General features: G+C 36.6%; 1 protein-coding gene across 1 annotated transcript in view; it reads right to left on the reverse strand.

Annotated features, from left to right (window-relative positions):
- Positions 1–6,230: 6,230 nt before the first annotated feature.
- The window catches only part of LOC143244277 (adipokinetic hormone/corazonin-related peptide receptor variant I-like), a 40,281-nt gene continuing 27,435 nt past the window's right edge, over positions 6,231–19,076 (reverse strand). The window contains exons 2-3 of the mRNA XM_076488638.1: positions 11,918–12,107; positions 6,231–6,415 (exon numbers count right to left, since the gene is read on the reverse strand). Coding sequence (XP_076344753.1) covers positions 6,231–6,415; positions 11,918–12,107 — 375 coding nt within the window. The remainder of the gene's footprint in view (positions 6,416–11,917; positions 12,108–19,076) is intronic.

Here is a 19,076-nt window from a genome sequence, read left to right on the forward strand (position 1 = left end):
TCACTTTTATAGGGATGTTGCACTTGCAGAACATGCAGATCTCTCAAACAAATTTATTGGACACGAATGCGTTTTGGCGAAAATCCGTTGTTTTCCTCCGTTTTCAAAGTGCACAACTTTTATTGTCATTCGGTCTGACAATCAGTGCCTTAACACGTGCAGCATCACATACTCTGAGCTTGTAACGTTATTACATATATTTCTCTTTAAAATAACAAAAATATCCCTTTTGCGTTTCTTTTTTTGAAGAGTATATATATATATATATAATCGACTCACTTTTGTTTGTTAAAATAACTTTATTCTAAAATAAAATTTTGTAACACTGGGATAAATAAGGTATATGTATGTGTGTGTTTTCTTACATCAAAGCCACATCTGCTGAGTCCACCGAGGAGAATCGAACTTCTCATTTTAACGTTATAACTCCGTAGACTTATCGCTGTACCAGCGGGGGGAACAGGATAAATGGAAAAACAGTATCACTTACCATAATATTTTATTTCAAAACATTATTTTTCTCAAACTGACGTTGTTATAACAAAATAGAAGGAGCTTTAGAATTCACGCTACAAATAATAATAAATATAATCGGTTTACAAAACGAATCCCTGATAAGAAATTTCCAAATGAAAAGAATGAAACCGTTCACTTTCAGTAAAGAAATATTTGTCGCTTAGTTTAAGACGATTTGTTTGTTTGTTTTTTGGAATTTCGCGCAAAGCTATTCGAGGGCTATTTGCACTAGCCGTCCCTAATTTAGCAGTGTAATACTTGAGAAAAGGCAACTAGTCATCACCACCCACCGCCAACTCTTGAACCCTTTGAGACCCGGAGATTACGGGACCTATATCGCCATAGTTTCAAAGAGAGCATATAGTATATTAGCTTTGATGTTGGCCTGGCATGGCCAAGCACGTAAGGCGTGCGACTCGTAATCCGAGGCTCGCAGGTTCGCGCCCGCGTCGCGCTAAACATGCTCGCCCTCCCAGCCGTGGTGGTGTATAATATGACGGTCAATCCCACTATTCGTTGGTAAAAGAGTAGCCCAAGAGTTGGCGGTGGGTGGTGATGACTAGCTGCCTTCCCTCTAGTCTTACACTGCTAAATTAGGGACGGCTAGCACAGATAGCCCTCGAGTAGCTTTGTGCGAATTTCCAAAACAAACAAACAAAGTTTTGAGGTTAAACAAATAAAGAAACTCTCTGTACCATTCCCACCATGGTATCGAAATCCAGTTTTCTTGCTATAAATATTGGGTTACCGCTGCGCCGCTAGAGTCCAAATACTTTCACTGTGTGTCGCTAGAGGGTAGGTGACGTGATCATTTATTCGGAGCTTCACTAGCATTGGAGCGAATTTTTTCTTACGTGGTAAGCAAAACATTAAGAAACAATAAACGAAATATAATCAGTGTTAAGGACTGTATTTCGTTCAATGTTTCTTAGTTATTCATTCGTGTTAGTTACATGTATTTATATCATATAGAATTACGTTTTTGAAAAGTTTACATACTTAATTATATGTGATATAAATACATCTAGCTAACACAAATAAATAACGACACTTAGAATCCGATAGGATAACAACGTCTATGATTTTATATTATGGTTTTTCTATAGAATATTTTTCATTCGCAGAAAATTCGGAGCTTTTCAGAAACAAACCAAAACTAATCGATTTATTGAATCGTCGGTTGTGAAGGTTCTGTTAAGGGAAGACATAGTAATATTCAAACTACATGTGGTAACTATCAAAAGTCACACATTAAGACTTTAAAATTCAATCATAAATAAAACTATTTTTAATATTAGGATTATAATTATGGGAAAATGTATTAATTACCTGATGCTCTGGTGAGCTACTAAATTACTTCTTTCGAACATTTGATGTTTAGTGCGAAGTAGCGATTATTGTGGTTGCTCTAAAACATGTAAGATGATTGGAGTCAGTGGTTTAGAAAGACTTGCAAAGTGGAAGTGCTTGGCTAGACAGACAGATTTTAAAACTGTAAGTCAAAAGTACAAGGATTTTCTAAAAGCAGCTCTCGTGCTGTCAAGGTAGCTCAACCTATGAATTCTGGGGTATGTCCCTAGAAAATTAATGTAGTAGTATCAATTACAGTTGCTCTATTAACCACTGAAAGTGTAAGATAATGCATCAAGTTATAACCATAACGATTTTTTCTGTTGCTCGATAGGTTCTGTAATTTCATTAATGTTGCATAAATTCATTGTTACGTGTAGATAACCTAATATATACTAAAGGCTTAGTCTATTATTTCTATTTTGAAATGTGAAGTCGAAACGTTTCGTAAAGCCTAATACTGGCTCAACAAGCTCGTTTTTCTTAGCTTCAAGGTCAAAGTTCAGCGACATACCCACCAGCCCGGCATGACCAGATAGTTAAGACACTTAACTCGTAATCCGAGGGTTGCAGTTTCTGAATTCCTGTCACACCAAACATAACTTTTATAACTTTACACAATCCTGGCAAACAAATTTTGTTACATATACAGATACGTGTACCTTACTTTATAAAACTATATCTATATGTACAATTAAGATGTATTTTAAGCCAATATTCAGTCGTGCCCCCGCTTGTACGGATTTACAACGCTATAATCAGGGGGTTCGATTCCCCCCGATGCACTCAGCAGATAGCCTGATGTGACTTTGCTATAAGAAAACACAAACTAGTATCTTGTGTACAATATTTCTTTAAAAAGGAACGTCGAATACCTTTACTGAAAAAAATCATGTAGTTTGTCAGTTTGTTATTAAGCACATGATGGGCTAGCTGTGCTTTGCCCACCAGGAGTATCGAAACTCGGTTTCTAACGTTGTAAGTCTGCAGTCAAACCGCTGCGCCACTGAGGGGTAAATAAATAAAATGCATTTTTTGAAATTAATTACAAAACCATGCAGTAGGCTATCTGTGCTCCGTCCATCACGGGTATCAAAACCCGCTTTGTACGTTGTAAGTGTGCAGACATACTGCTGTGTTACTGGTGAGTGGAACTTGTTTATTGTGAACTATGTTTGAAGTGTGTGTGTTTTTTAATTTTCTTCGTTTTCTATTAGCGACTTCAGCCGGAATTTAAAACTATAACTCTGGAGACTTGGTATACAAAATCAAGATTGGTGAGAAATGTGCAAATTACGTTCTGGAAAGAAGGCAGATAAACTCCGAAGACAGTTTGAAATGACATAAAGCATCGCCAACAAAAATATCTCAGTAAACCAAAAGCTAAAACTTTGGAGAACAGAAAACAAGCAAACAAAGCCGTAAAGTTAAGCCAGAGGTCGAACAAAACAACAAATGTTCTTAGCCATGAGAGTACAGCGTTTTGAGAGCTCAAATATTTGGCAAACAAAAAAATAGTGTTCAGAATTATAAGGAACGAAATAAGACAGACAGACAAAAAAGAAAGAGGCAAAGTTTCGAAAATTTTCGAAGCTTTCACGAAATAAAAATGTTCAGTTAATGACGTCAGACGATTACCACGTATTTTCACGTGCATATTACACTAGAAGATTTTGCTTCACTAGTTAGGCGAAAACTGTAAACCGACGTCAAACGAGAGTCATTTTTTCGTGTGGCTGTTTCAATAAAACCTGATTGCAAGTGTAATAGAAAGAATATTCTGTTTCAATTCATAAATAAAAAGGGGACAGATTTTATATTTATATTTTATGTTTATATGCTTCTTTAAGAGCTATTGTTCCTGATTATATGAATCTAAGTTTATTTAAAAGCCATTGTTCGGGATTATCTGAATTTATGTTTCTTTAAAGCTATTGCTGTTGTTACTGCTCATACGAACTTATATTTTTAAAAAGTTATTGTTCCTGCTTATGTGAATGTTTTTTTATGTAAAAGTTATTGTATGTGGTTACAAATTGGATTTTTCTTAACAGTTTCTGTTGTTTATATTTTAAGACTTAGTAACCTACAAAGTTGTAGTGTGGCAAGTTTCTGTTTGTTTGTTTGTTTTGGAATTTCGCACAAAGCTACTCGAGGGCTATCTGTGCTAGCCGTCCCTAATTTAGCAGTGTAAGACTAGAGGGAAGGCAGCTAGTCATCACCACCCACCGCCAACTCTTGGGCTACTCTTTTACCAACGAATAGTGGGATTGACCGTCACATTATAACGCCCCCACGGCTGGGAGGGCGAGCATGTTTGGCGCGACTCGGGCACGAACCGGCAAGTTTCTGAGACAAGACACTCGACTCGATGGAAAGCTGAATATTTCCATCGTGTGCTTGAAGTATTCGATAGTGACTTAGTACGTACATGGTGAATACATAGTAAGTTCTCTGCCTTCGCAAGAACGTTTTTTTTGTGACACGAACATTGAAATATCACGTAGTAATACCATTCGGATGAAGACACACTGGGTTTAGGGTTAACTCCATATATTATTAAATCACGTAAGACAGAAATCTGACTTATGTTCTCTTTAACAGATTGTTTAGGCAGAGTATTCATGATGAAACTTTGTAGAATGGACGGCAACTGCCTGACTTATATCATATTTTACTAGTGTTTAATTTGTATTCTGATAAAGGTCAAATTTAATGTGATAGGACAGCTCAGGATTGATGTTAATTAACCTTTTTTTTTCTTTTTTCTGGCTGTATTCCATGAAATTCTGTTGGCTTTTGCAACTTATCTATTGTAAGTTTTTTTTTTCCTCTTTTGCAACCTCAATGAGTAGCTCATTGTGCAGTTTTGTGCTTAACAACAAACAAACTCACTTTATTATAGGCCTGGCATAGCCAGGTGGGTTAAGGCGTTCGACTCGTAATCTGAGGGTCGTGGGTTCGAATCCCCGTCACATCAAACATGCTTGCCTTTTCAGCCGTGTGGGCGTATAATGTGACGGTTAATCCCACTATTAGTTGATAAAAGAGTAGCCCACGAGTTGGTGGTGGGTGGTGATGACTAGCTGCATTCTCTCTAGTCTTACACTGCTAAATTAGGGACGGCTAGCGCAAATAGCCCTCGTGTAGCTTTGCGCGAAATTCAAAAAACAAACAAGAGGTAATGGTACAGAAACCAGTAATTAATTGTATAAAAGTGTGTATGTAGTTATAAACAGATAGGTAACAAGACAAGAGAAGTTTAACAGAGTTACTGACTTACTTAAATAAACTTGTGTGTTCAGTGATTCTGGTATTTCAGTTAAAATAAACTTCTGTTTGTTTTCTTAACATGAACATTATACAGCAAGCCACCCGTAATATGTCCGTAGTGGGAATTTAACTCGAAATCTTATCATTATAAGCTATTACTATGAATGCTGAGTCCCCAGAGTGCATCATTAGAAAGAATCATAAGAATCGTTATGAGTGAAGTAAAATGTACAAGTGTTAACTGGTATTTTTTTCTGAAACGTAACTACAGTACCGTTAAAATATTAACATGTTGATTTTGTGATTTAGTGGAAAAAAAAAGACTATTTACAGTTGTTAATCCAGCTTTCTTCTTCTGGTTTTAACTATTATAAATATATTATGTATGTTTAGCTACACTGATATCAACACAGATAATCATTACATTGAATAACATTCCTACTGTTAGTAATGTTAAAACTATCCATCAGCTGTGAAACCAGCACTTAGAAACGTATCTCAGAATGGCTGGTATGGGTATTAACACGTTTATTGATAAGTAGAGGACAACCTTTCGACCTTCCTAGGTCATCTTCAGATTAACTTATACCTATACTACTTAATCAAGAGCGAAGACATAAGGTAACTTACCACAAATAATTTTAGGCAAGTCGACCTAGCTATATAAGTTACCATATCCTCGCTGATTTCTCCAAACTCGTTCCCATGGCTAGATAGTAGATGGGGACAGTGGGAATCTCATTAATGTATTCATGTACGTCACTAATTAGATGACGAGGCATTTGGCTATCGATACTTCAAATTACCCTATTTTACGTCTGGGTCGACGATACCGACAAATGCCGATTGTTCTCTATATGAATAGATTACAAGAGTCATGGTTACACCTACTGTCGTTTGCCTGCGCTTGGTTGAATTTCTTCACTTTGACATTCAGAGCACTGGGCAGAAATCACATTGCGTCAGCACCGTTCAACGGCCATCGCAATGCTTTGTTTTAATTATACAGGCGGATTTCCCCGGTCCGTGCCAGTTCTGAGTCGGCTGTTAGTTACTGGCCGAAACGATATATGCTCAAATACACCACCGTGTCATCCGCTCCGACCACCACCGAAGCCGGCTCCACTTCCTCCTTGGCCAAAACCAACACCACCGCAAGCACGAAGTTTGTTTCCCAATCCTCCAAACCCACAGCGAGGATACGACTCTACTAAAGTTGTGGTCAGAGCAACAGCGACCAAAGTAAGAACAATATTTAATTTGTTGTTCATTGTGTCTGAAACGTAGAATAAATACAATTAAACCTAACAGCTATCTGCTGAGCCCACCGAGTGGAATCGAACCTCTGCTTTTAGCGTTATAAATCCGTGGACATACCGCTGTACTGACGGGGAAGTAAGATTAACACACGAAGTAAACCGAAAACATTTTCACTGTGTTATATTATATTTTTGACATATAATTAGAAAAAGGTTATTGAACAATTATAGCTTCCAAACTCAAATCTGCAACGGTTTTATGCACTTGTGATCGTTGCTATAGTTACACTTCTAAAGTTTTACAAACTTGAGATGAGAGATTAGAAATAATACACACTTGTTTTAGTATCATTATGTTAAATCTAACGTGCTACTCATAAGAATTTCGGAAACAGTTTTTACATTCGTTTGAAGATTTCATTTGGTGTTTATTTGTTTAAAAGAAACAGTTCAACTAACATTTTGTTCTCGGTTTACTTAAACAGCAACAAGGAAAATGTCACCTTTAAATAACAACAACAAAAAATACTGTGAATAGCCTGACAAACATTAGTCGTTGGTTTGGTATTTTCTTTGTGAGACACAACAACAGTAGACTTATTATATATACTGATACAAGAAGTACCCTTATAATAAGTAAAAGTATTTTTTCATCCGTATTTAAAAACTGTTATCTATTCTTTTAACCAACACTTTCAAATTATATTATTTTGTTTATAATTTTCATTACTTTATATGATATCTCAAGTTATTATCTGTTGGTTCTCTAAAATTTCAGCACAAGTTCAATTACCTTCGTTTCAGTTTAAACTTATATATTAACACTAATAACGTATAAGATCATATTACCTCCAGAAAGTATGTTTTGTTTAGCGGAAGGGACTTTTGATGAGGCTCTTGGATGATGTTATTACAGGTATTGACAGTATTTTGTTACTATTGATTAGTTATTTCTATTTTTATGCGGTACACCAGCAAGTGGCGACACGTGTGTCGACTTTGAGCAGTAGAAAGGGGTAGAGAGAGATGGAGCTGATGATGTCATAGTACTACAAAATGGAACTAAAGAGGGTGTTGTTAGGCTACCATGTCAACAGACGTTTTCCGCTATCATGAAAAGTATTTCTTGGCGCGACTTCATAGCTTAGGTGTTACTCAACAGAAAGTGTGTTGCTAGTTCCACGAAGTGGAATCGGAGGGCGAGTTGGTATGATAATGATCAATGTGACATTATCATTATAGTAACAAAGTTTCAAAATTAATATTTTAAGTTATCTTCATAATGCTGTGGTTTACACTTTTACTGTATAAGTTAAAACGATCCCGTATTTTAATCTTTCCAACTTTATAGTTTTTTATTTATGCAGGTTTTACAAAGGTGGAAAGTGTCACTAAGAATGGAATTTCTATAAATGCAAAATGCTGAGATCATTGTAAGGCGTCTTAACACGTGATGAACGTCTATCGTTAATTACACGTTCAACTATTATTGGTTTAACGTAACAAAGATCTTGACAGGTGAAGAAACTGAAGCTGACCTCGGAAGATCAAAACGTTGTTCTTTCCTTATCAATTCGTTTAATGTCATAACTATTCTGCCTTTATGTATATTAACACCAACTGTTTCTTTCTCTTCCAGTTTCAAATTGTATGAAATGGTGTCTGGTATATGCGTTCATGAACAGTAATTACTGTATGGTATAATTATAACCAAAGTACACAAAATTTGATGAATTTCAAATAAAATGGGCCAAGATTCTACAACCATATACAACATTTACTGTGAAGATTCAAATACATTATGCAGCTCGTGACTTGAAAGGTTATAATCAGTTGTTAGTTGAAATCTCGTGGTTAATAAGTCCGTAAATAAGGGTGGCTTAGTGGAGCGTCTGAAGGCTTTTGAGGCTAAAATTTCGGTTTTGATACTCGTTGTAGTGGGAAGAGCAAATATAGCCCATTGTGTAACAAATAAAAGAATGACTACACAGGTCTCAAATTCAAACTTCACAACAGTTGTTTTGGTTTTATTAACAGATTTTCCATAATTCAGCTACGCAAACTTTGAAAACAATATTCACTTTTCCCTATCACGTAACGACTTTTTTACATCAGAAAGAAACAAAACTTTTACATTACATGATTATTTTATCGTTATCTCTGTTAACGAGAATACAAACAAAATGAAGGAAAGGAAAGAAGAACTTTGATGCCAAACGAACATGCACCATAATTTAGCATGACTTGTGTGTGTGTGTGTGGGGGGGAGATCGACATCGTTTAGTCTCTCAATAATACATGTGTTGTGGTCTTTAGTTTATGTATTACGTCGGGAACATTTTGTTTCAACTACACAGACGGCACAGAAATTTTAATGGAAATATACAATATGTCAATGTAAGAAATGAACTTTCCAGCTCGTGTTACAACCCAACTTTCTGAACATTATTAGGTTAGGTTGTTGATATTATTTTATTAATTTGGGTCCTTGTTGTTTCCTAAGAATATGTCAATAATGACCTTAACGCAAGTCACACTTTTTTAACTTTCCTTTTAAGTCAGTTTCTTAATTTGAGACCCAACAACAACAACAAAAAATTACCACAAATATACTAGAATGCGTGTGGGTAACTTACAAAACCTCTTGTTGCCGGGCCCCCCGCTAGTGCAGCGGTATGTCTACGGATTTACAACGCTAAAATCAGGGGTTCGATTCCCCTCGGTGGGCTCAGCAGATAGCCCGATGTGGCTTTACTGTAAGAAAACACAGACACTTGTTGCCGTAGCGACGAATAAATAATATTGAAAGGAAAAAAATAATGTCAAAGTGCACGCACAAACAAATACTACCTAGAAATGACACGACATGCGGTCTGTTAACTGTACTAGCGGTGTGTACCTCGTGGTTTCTAGAACGATCGAAAAGACTCTCTCTTCGCGAGGGCCCGGCATGGCCAAGCGTGTTAACGTGTGCGACTCGTAATCTGAGGGTCGCGGGTTTGCATCCCCGTCGCGCCAAACATGCTCGCCCTTTCAGCCGTGGGGACGTTATAATGTTACGGTGAATCCCACTATTTGTTGGTAAAAGAGTAGCCCAAGAGTTGGCGGTGGGTGTGATGACTAGATGCCTTCCCTCTAGTCTTACACTACTAAATTAGGGACGGCTAGCACAGATAGCCCTCGAGTAGCTTTGTGCGATATTCAAAAACAAACAAACCCACTTCGCGATTGGTTCAGAGAAATCTCTAGTCAGTGGTTGTCAACATTTTAAGCATCTCAGTGAAAATAATTCACTTCTGTAAAAGTACATATGAAGTTTTGTCAAAAACCTATATGTGATGTGGGAAAAAAAGATATAATTTTCGGATTAAGCGTACACGAATTATTGTAGAACATGTAAAGATTTCAGGAGAGTAAAACAATCACAGGCCTATGTGATGCACGATAACAACTAATAGACCGATTGTCGGGTACACTGAAGGAAAACTTACTCTCTTTGTATATAACATTACAAATAAAATACAGAAATAAGAATACATCTTTGTACTGAATACATCCTTGCACTGAATACATCATTGTACTGAATACATCTTTGTACTGAATACATCCTTGTACTAAATACATCTTTGTACTGAATACATCCTTGTACTGAATACATCTTTGTACTGAATACATCTTTGTACTGAATACATCTTTGCACTGAATACATCCTTGTACTGAATACATCCTTGTACTGAATACATCCTTGTACTGAATACATCCTTGTACTGAATACATCTTTGTACTTTATTACATGAGCTAACTTCACTAATTATTCACTAATTTTGAACTGATAAAAAAACAGGAAACGTTTGGTTTAGTTTAGTTTTGAATTTCGCGCAAAGCTACACGAGGGTTATCTGCGCTAGCAGTTCCTAATTTATCAGTGTAAGACTAGAGGAAAGGCAGCTAGTCATCACCACCCGTCACCAACTCTTGGACTACTCCTTTACCAACGAATAATGGGATTGACCGCACATTATAACGCCCCCATGGTTGTAAGGGCGAGCATATTTTGTGCGACGGGGATTTGAACCTGCGACCCTCAGAATGCGGGTCGAGAGCCAGGAGATATTTAAGTTACACTTATAGAATAGTGGTATCTGACCGTCACTCTTATAATGCATAATGGTCCCCAAATGTGTACCACGATTTTTGGTAACGGCACGCGAATCATTGATCCTAAGGATAAAACTTCAGCAAACTAACCATGAGACCACACGTGGGCAGAAATATTAATTAAATATAATCCATATCATATTATTACATGACAACAACAACTACGTAAACTAATTACGCAAAATATTACCTGTATCATTTGTCTTTCAAATATTCCATGTAAATGAAACGATGGGGGAATGATTTTTGCAACCAATTATGTGGACTGTTCAATTTATAAATTGGTAATCTCTGATTACGTGAACCTGAAAGCTGTAAACATGCATTCACAGAGTAATCTTGTTGCTACGATACTTGCATGTATACTTAGGCCTACTGACTGATACTTACGAACTATCGCTTAGATCGAAAAGCTTAGAAGCACGCCTATATTAAAGATGTACATTTCGGATTCTGAAAAATTCTACATCTAGGCCTAATTATGTAATTCGATTGGTAAGAACACGAGAATCACAAGAACAAACACACAATTTGTAGGCCTGTGATGCAAAAGAGGGAGTTGCGGGTTCGATCCCCCGTCATACCAAACATCCTTGCTCCTTTTAACCGTGGGGACGTTATAATGTTACGGTCAATCCCACTATTCGTTGTTAAAAGAGTAGCCCAAGAGTTGGCGGTGGGTGGTGATGACTAGCTACCATCCCTCTAGTCTTACACTGCTAAATTTGGGCTCGATCCCTGTCACACCAAACATTCTCGCCCCTTTTAGCAGTGGAGAGGTTATGATGTCCGGTCAATCTCACTATTCGTTGGTAAAAAGAGTAGCCCAAGAATTAGGGGTGAGTGTTGATGACTATATGCCTTCCCTCTAGTCTTACACTGGTAAATAACGGACAGTTATCGCATATAGCTCTCGTGTAGATTCGCATGAAATTCAAAAACAAACAAACATATCTATCGCTGGGAATCATGCTCATTATAAATCTTTTCTGCATTCTACTGTCAGAATCTGACTCTGAAAGTTGAACAGTTTTTAGATAATTCTTTTTTGTACGATGTAACGTATTTATTCATTGGCCAAGCTCTTTTGGGTTATTCGGTAAAAATAATTCCAAGTCCACATAACGATAATGAATTGAACTTTGCTCATTTGTAGGCCTAATTTGATTTATTTGTACTACTGAGTCTGTACTATACATTTTCTGTCTCATTATTTCAATGTAGAAAAGTTCAATTTGTTTTTCGTTTGCTCTATGTTCGTACAGGTTTCTTATAACTCATGATCGAAAAACCGTTCAATTAATTTTCTTATAGCTGCCTTTGTTTCCTTGTTATTCACTATAAGTAGTTACTGTTCTAACTTTGGGTTTTTGTGCTGTAACGTTGCTTCTTTGGCAAGGATGAGACAACAGATGCGCCATTTTTCAGATGATATTTCGAGAGTAAACTTTCTCTTCTCTGAATGCACATGATCGGTCTCATGGTAGCGTTAGTTGATGTGGATAGATCTGGTGTTTTGAAATAAGTAAGAAACGTTAAATGTAAATTGTACTACGAACATGGTGTGGTTTAGTTTTGAATTTTACTGAAAACTACACGAGGGCTATCTTGCGCTAGCCGTCCCTAGTTTAGCAGTGTAAGACTAGAGGGAAGATAGCCAGTCATCACCACTCATCCCCAATTCTTGGGTTGCTCTTTTACCAACGGATAGTGAGATTGAATGTAACTTTATAACGCCCCCACGGCTGAAAGGGTGAGTACGTTTGGAGTTTAAGGGAATCGCGCCCACAACCTTCAGATTACGAGTCGAGTGCCTCAATCACCCGGCCTTGCTTGCCTATAGACGTGAAATGAGTTTCTTCAAGGACATCTGGAAAGAAGTAAGTATGTCAATCGGTTTACGAGTCAGTGAAAGATGACCATCTAGTGTCCATTGGAAGTAACCACACAATAATTTTTACTTTGAAATTAAATGGATATCTTTTTTTTTTTCTTCAATTTATACTACACATTGTAACCAGCAGCTTTATTTCTTAACAAATAAATTAATTATATCTGCTCAGTTTTTCTTAGTGGCCACAAAACACGATCACACCAACAGTATGTTTGATCTTTGTTTTCTGTCTTCAATTCAGTAAATTTAGTTCAATTAACTATTACTTTTGAATTTATCCTGCCAATCATCCAGTTACAAAGGTGAAGTCTACGGATGTACAACGGTAAACTCAGGGGTTTGATTCCCCTCGGTGAACTCAGCAGATAGTCCGATATGGCTTTGCAATACGAAAAAACACACACAAACACCTTTGTTTCTGTTCTAGTATATAAGCTCTACCCACTGTTTATACATCGGGAAGTCTACGGATTTACATCGCTAAATTCAGGGGTTCGATTCCCCTCGGTGAACTCAGCAGATAGTCCGATATGGCTTTGCAATACGAAAAAACACACACAAACACCTTTGTTTCTGTTCTAGTACATAAGCTCTACCCACTGTTAATACATCGGGACGTCGACGGATTTATATCACTAAAATCAGGGGTTCGATTCCCCTCGGTGAACTCAGCAGATAGTCTGATATGGCTTTGCTATACGAAAAAAACACACACAAACACCTTTGTTTCTGTTCTAGTACATAAGCTCCGCCCACTGTTAATACATCGGGAAGTCTACGGATTTACAACGCTAAAATCAGGGGTTCGATTCCCCTCGGTAGACTCAGCAGATAGTTTTATTAATTTGTGTTTTCCTCACTTTAACATAAGTTAATAGACGAACAACTTGTGTTACGTTTAATTTATTTTTTTCCTACACGTCATTACTAGTTTGTTGCTGTTATAACACCGTTTGTATTCAGCCTTCATGACCGAAAAAGGTCGAAACGTTGTTCGCTCTTCTATGTAAAATATTTTCTCAACCCAAACGAGCCGTTTTTGCATATATATTTCTCTACAAGTGGGTTTTCTCGACATCGCTGGTTATTATTTCATCACAGATATATTTTCTGTCTGACATTTAAAATTAAAAACATCGCTTATTACACCATGCAACACAAATTTTGTTCCTGGATAATATGTGTTATTTCTTAATTGCTTATGTTGTAAAAGTACAGAAAATGGCCATTATTCCCTTCAAACTTTGCTTTTGTGACCTGGATAATGAAATTTAGAAATTAACCTATTTTCTATGTAAAAACGGGCAAATTTGCACATTTTTATTCACATAAGGTCTGAATAAAACAACATATGAATCAAGATTTACATGTATTTATACTAAAGTTATACAAAAATGTTTAGAAGTGAGTAGTTTTTCAAGATTTGCGACTGTAATGTAAATCACTTTCACGTATCAGCCCCCAAATATAATCTCCTATCATGTTTTTGTTATACGCCTCCAGGTCACAAAAGCAAAGTTTGAAGAGAAAAATAGGTCTTTTTCCATTTACTTTAGACATAACCAATCGGGAAATAACACTTTCTGCCCAGGAACAAGAAAAAGCAAAGATTGTGTTTTATGGTTTTATAAACCGTTAACTTTGGAACTATTTACATATGGTTAGTGACCCGGCATAGCCAGGTATTTAAGGCACACCACTCATAATTTTAGGATCACGGGTTCGAAACCCCGTCGCACCAAACACGCTCGTCCTATCAGCCGTGGGAGCGTTATAATGTGAAAGTCAGTCCCACTATTCATTGGTTAAAAATTACCTCAAGATTTGGCGATCGGTGGTGATGACTAGCTGCCTTTCCTCTAGTCTTACACTGCTGAATTAGGGACAGGTAGCGCAGATAGCCTTGGTGTAGCTTTGCGCGAAATTCAAAACAAGCTAAACAAACATCTTGCGAACGGTTTTTCTAGTGCTGTGACAACCATCACGAAGTAGTTGCAATAAGTTAATAGCAATAATGTGATATTAAGACGTAATTTATTGTTGTGAAAACTGAAAAGATTTAAATTTGTTTCTAATTAAGCACAAAGCTACACAAAGGGCTATCTGTGCCTTCCTCACCACGGGTATCAAAACTCTGATTCAAGCGTTGTAAGTCGTCAGAAATACCACTGTGCCACTGGAGGGATAACTCAAAAAGACAAGTGGGTAAGGTAATCATTGAAACGAATTTAATAACACACTGTTAATTTCATTGTTTTTGTTAAAAGTAGTTAAGACTCGCGACTCGTAATCCGAGGGTCGCGGGTTCGAATCCCTCTCACACCAAACACGCACGTCCTTTCAGCCGTGGGGGCGTTATAATGTGACGGTCAATCCCACTATTCATTGGTAAGAGAGTAGCCCAAGAGTTGGAGGTGGGTGGTGATGACTAGCTGCCTTCCCTCTAGTCTTACACTGATAAATTAGGGATGGCTAGCACAGATAGCCCTCGTGTAGCTTTGTGCGAAATTCAAAGGAAACAAACTTTCAACAAGTACCGTTTAATAACTTTTCCTAGCTCACTGTAATGAGGTGGAATTTTAAATTGCGACATAAAAATTAATTTTGTTGAGAAATGTCAAAAGTCACTCCATACGTTAAGAAAGGGGAAAAAAGTGTACAAGTCAGTTTATTCTGGAGAAAGACAAGACCACCAGAACATATATGTATGATGAAAGACAAGACCACCAGAACATATATGTATGATGAAAGACAAAACCACCAGAACGTATATGTATGATGAAGACAAGACCACCAGAACATATATGTATGATGAAAGACAAGACCACCAGAACGTATATGGATGATGAAAGACAAGACCACCAGAACATATATGTATGATGAAAGACAAGACCACCAGAACGTATATGTATGATGAAAAACAAGACCACCAGAACATATATGTATGATGAAAGACAAGACCACCAGAACGTATATGTATGATGTAAGACAAGACCACCAGAACGTATATGTATGATGTAAGACAAGACCACCAGAACGTATATGTATGATGACAAACAAGACCACCAGAACAAATATGTATGATGACAGACAAGACCACCAGAACATATATGTATGATGAAAGACAAGACCACCAGAACATATATGTATGATGAAAGACAAGACCACCAGAACATATATGTATGATGAAAGACAAGACCACCAGAACATATATGTATGATGTAAGACAAGACCACCAGAACATATATGTATGATGAAAGACAAGACCACTAAAACATATATGTATGATGAAAGACAAGACCACCAGAACATATATGTATGATGTAAGACAAGACCACCAGAACATATATGTATGATGAAAGACAAGACCAACAGAACGTATATGTATGATGACAAACAAGACCACCAGAACATATATGTATGATGACAGACAAGACCACCAGAACGTATATGTATGATGACAGACAAGACCACCAGAACATATATGTATGATGACAGACAAGACCACCAGAACATATATGTATGATGAAAGACAAGACCACCAGAACATATATGTATGATGAAAGACAAGACCACCAGAACATATATGTATGATGAAAGACAAGACCACCAGAACATATATGTATGATGAAAGACAAGACCACCAGAACATATATGTATGATGTAAGACAAAACCACCAGAACATATATGTATGATGACAGACAAGACCACCAGAACATATGTGTATGATGACAAACAAGACCACCAGAACATATATGTATGATGAAAGACAAGACCACCAGAACATATATGTATGATGAAAGACAAGACCACCAGAACATATATGTATGATGACAGACAAGACCACCAGAACATATATGTATGATGAAAGACAAGACCACCAGAACGTATATGTATGATGACAAACAAGACCACCAGAACAAATATGTATGATGACAGACAAGACCACCAGAACATATATGTATGATGAAAGACAAGACCACCAGAACATATATGTATGATGAAAGACAAGACCACCAGAACATATATGTATGATGAAAGACAAGACCACCAGAACATATATGTATGATGAAAGACAAGACCACTAAAACATATATGTATGATGAAAGACAAGACCACCAGAACATATATGTATGATGAAAGACAAGACCACCAGAACATATATGTATGATGAAAGACAAGACCACCAGAACATATATATGTATGATGAAAGACAAGACCACCAGAACATATATGTATGATGAAAGACAAGACCACCAGAACGTATATGTATGATGTAAGACAAGACCACCAGAACATATATGTATGATGAAAGACAAGACCACCAGAACGTATATGTATGATGACAAACAAGACCACCAGAACATATATGTATGATGACAGACAAGACCACCAGAACATATATGTATGATGAAAGACAAGACCACCAGAACATATATGTATGATGAAAGACAAGACCACCAGAACATATATGTATGATGAAAGACAAGACCACCAGAACATATATGTATGATGTAAGACAAGACCACCAGAACATATATGTATGATGAAAGACAAGACCACTAAAACATATATGTATGATGACAGACAAGACCACCAGAAAGTATATGTATGATGTAAGACAAGACCACTAAAATATACATGTATGATGAAAGACAAGACCACTAAAACATATATGTATGATGTAAGACAAGACCACTAAATCATATATGTATGATGAAAGACAAGACCAACAGAAACATATATGTATGATGAAAGACAAGACCACCAGAACATATATGTATGATGAAAGACAAGACCACCAGAACATATATGTATGATGACAGACAAGACCACCAGAACATATATGTATGATGAAAGACAAGACCACCAGAACATATATGTATGATGACAGACAAGACCACCAGAACATATATGTATGATGTAAGACAAGACCACTAAAACATATATGTATGATGACAGACAAGACCACCAGAACATATATGTATGATGTAAAGACAAGACCACTAAAACATATATGTATGATGTAAGACAAAACCACCAGAACATATATGTATGATGAAAGACAAGACCACCAGAACATATATGTATGATGAAAGACAAGACCACTAAAACATATATGTATGATGTAAGACAAGACCACTAAAACATATATGTATGATGTAAGACAAAACCACCAGAACATATATGTATGATGAAAGACAAGACCACCAGAACGTATATGTATGATGAAAGACAAGACCACTAAAACATATATGTATGATGTAAGACAAGACCACTAAAACATATATGTATGATGAAAGACAAGACCACCAGAAAGTATATGTATGATGTAAGACAAGACCACTAAAACATACATGTATGATGACAGACAAGACCACCAGAACATATATGTATGATGTAAGACAAGACCACTAAAACAGATATGTATGATGACAGACAAGACCACCAGAACATATATGTATGATGAAAGACAAGACCACCAGAACATATATGTATGATGTAAGACAAAACCACCAGAACATATATGTATGATGACAGACAAGACCACCAGAACATATATGTATGATGAAAGACAAGACCACCAGAACATATATGTATGATGAAAGACAAAACCACCAGAACATATATGTATGATGACAGACAAGACCACCAGAACATATGTGTATGATGACAAACAAGACCACCAGAACATATATGTATGATGACAGACAAGACCACCAGAACGTATATGTATGATGACAGACAAGACCACCAGAACATATATGTATGATGACAGACAAGACCACCAGAACATATATGTATGATGAAAGACAAGACCACCAGAACATATATGTATGATGAAAGACAAGACCACCAGAACATATATGTATGATGTAAGACAAAACCACCAGAACATATATGTATGATGAAAGACAAGACCACTAAAACATATATGTATGATGAAAGACAAGACCACCAGAACATATATGTATGATGTAAGACAAGACCACCAGAACATATATGTATGATGAAAGACAAGACCACCAGAACGTATATGTATGATGAAAGACAAGACCACCAGAACATATATGTATGATGTAAGACAAAACCACCAGAACATATATGTATGATGAAAGACAAGACCACCAGAATGTATATGTATGATGAAAGACAAGACCACTAAAACATATATGTATGATGTAAGACAAGACCACTAAAACATATATGTATGATGAAAGACAAGACCACCAGAAAATATATGTATGATGAAAGACAAGACCACCAGAAAGTATATGTATGATGTAAGACAAGACCACCAGAATATATATGTATGATGAAAGAGAAAACCACCAGAACGTATATGTATGATGAAAGACAAAACCACCAGAACATATATGTATGATGACAGACAAGACCACCAGAACATATATGTATGATGACAGACAAGACCACCAAAACATATATGTATGATGAAAGACAAGACCACCAAAACGTATATGTATGATGAAAGACAAGACCACCAAAACATTTGTACGATGTAACACAAGACCACCAGAACATATATGTATGATGACAGACAAGACCACCAGAACATATATGTATGATGACAGACAAAACCACCAGAACATATATGTATGATGTA

Source organism: Tachypleus tridentatus, chromosome 2 (assembly GCF_004210375.1).
Source record: "Tachypleus tridentatus isolate NWPU-2018 chromosome 2, ASM421037v1, whole genome shotgun sequence".
NCBI lineage: Eukaryota > Metazoa > Arthropoda > Merostomata > Xiphosura > Limulidae > Tachypleus > Tachypleus tridentatus.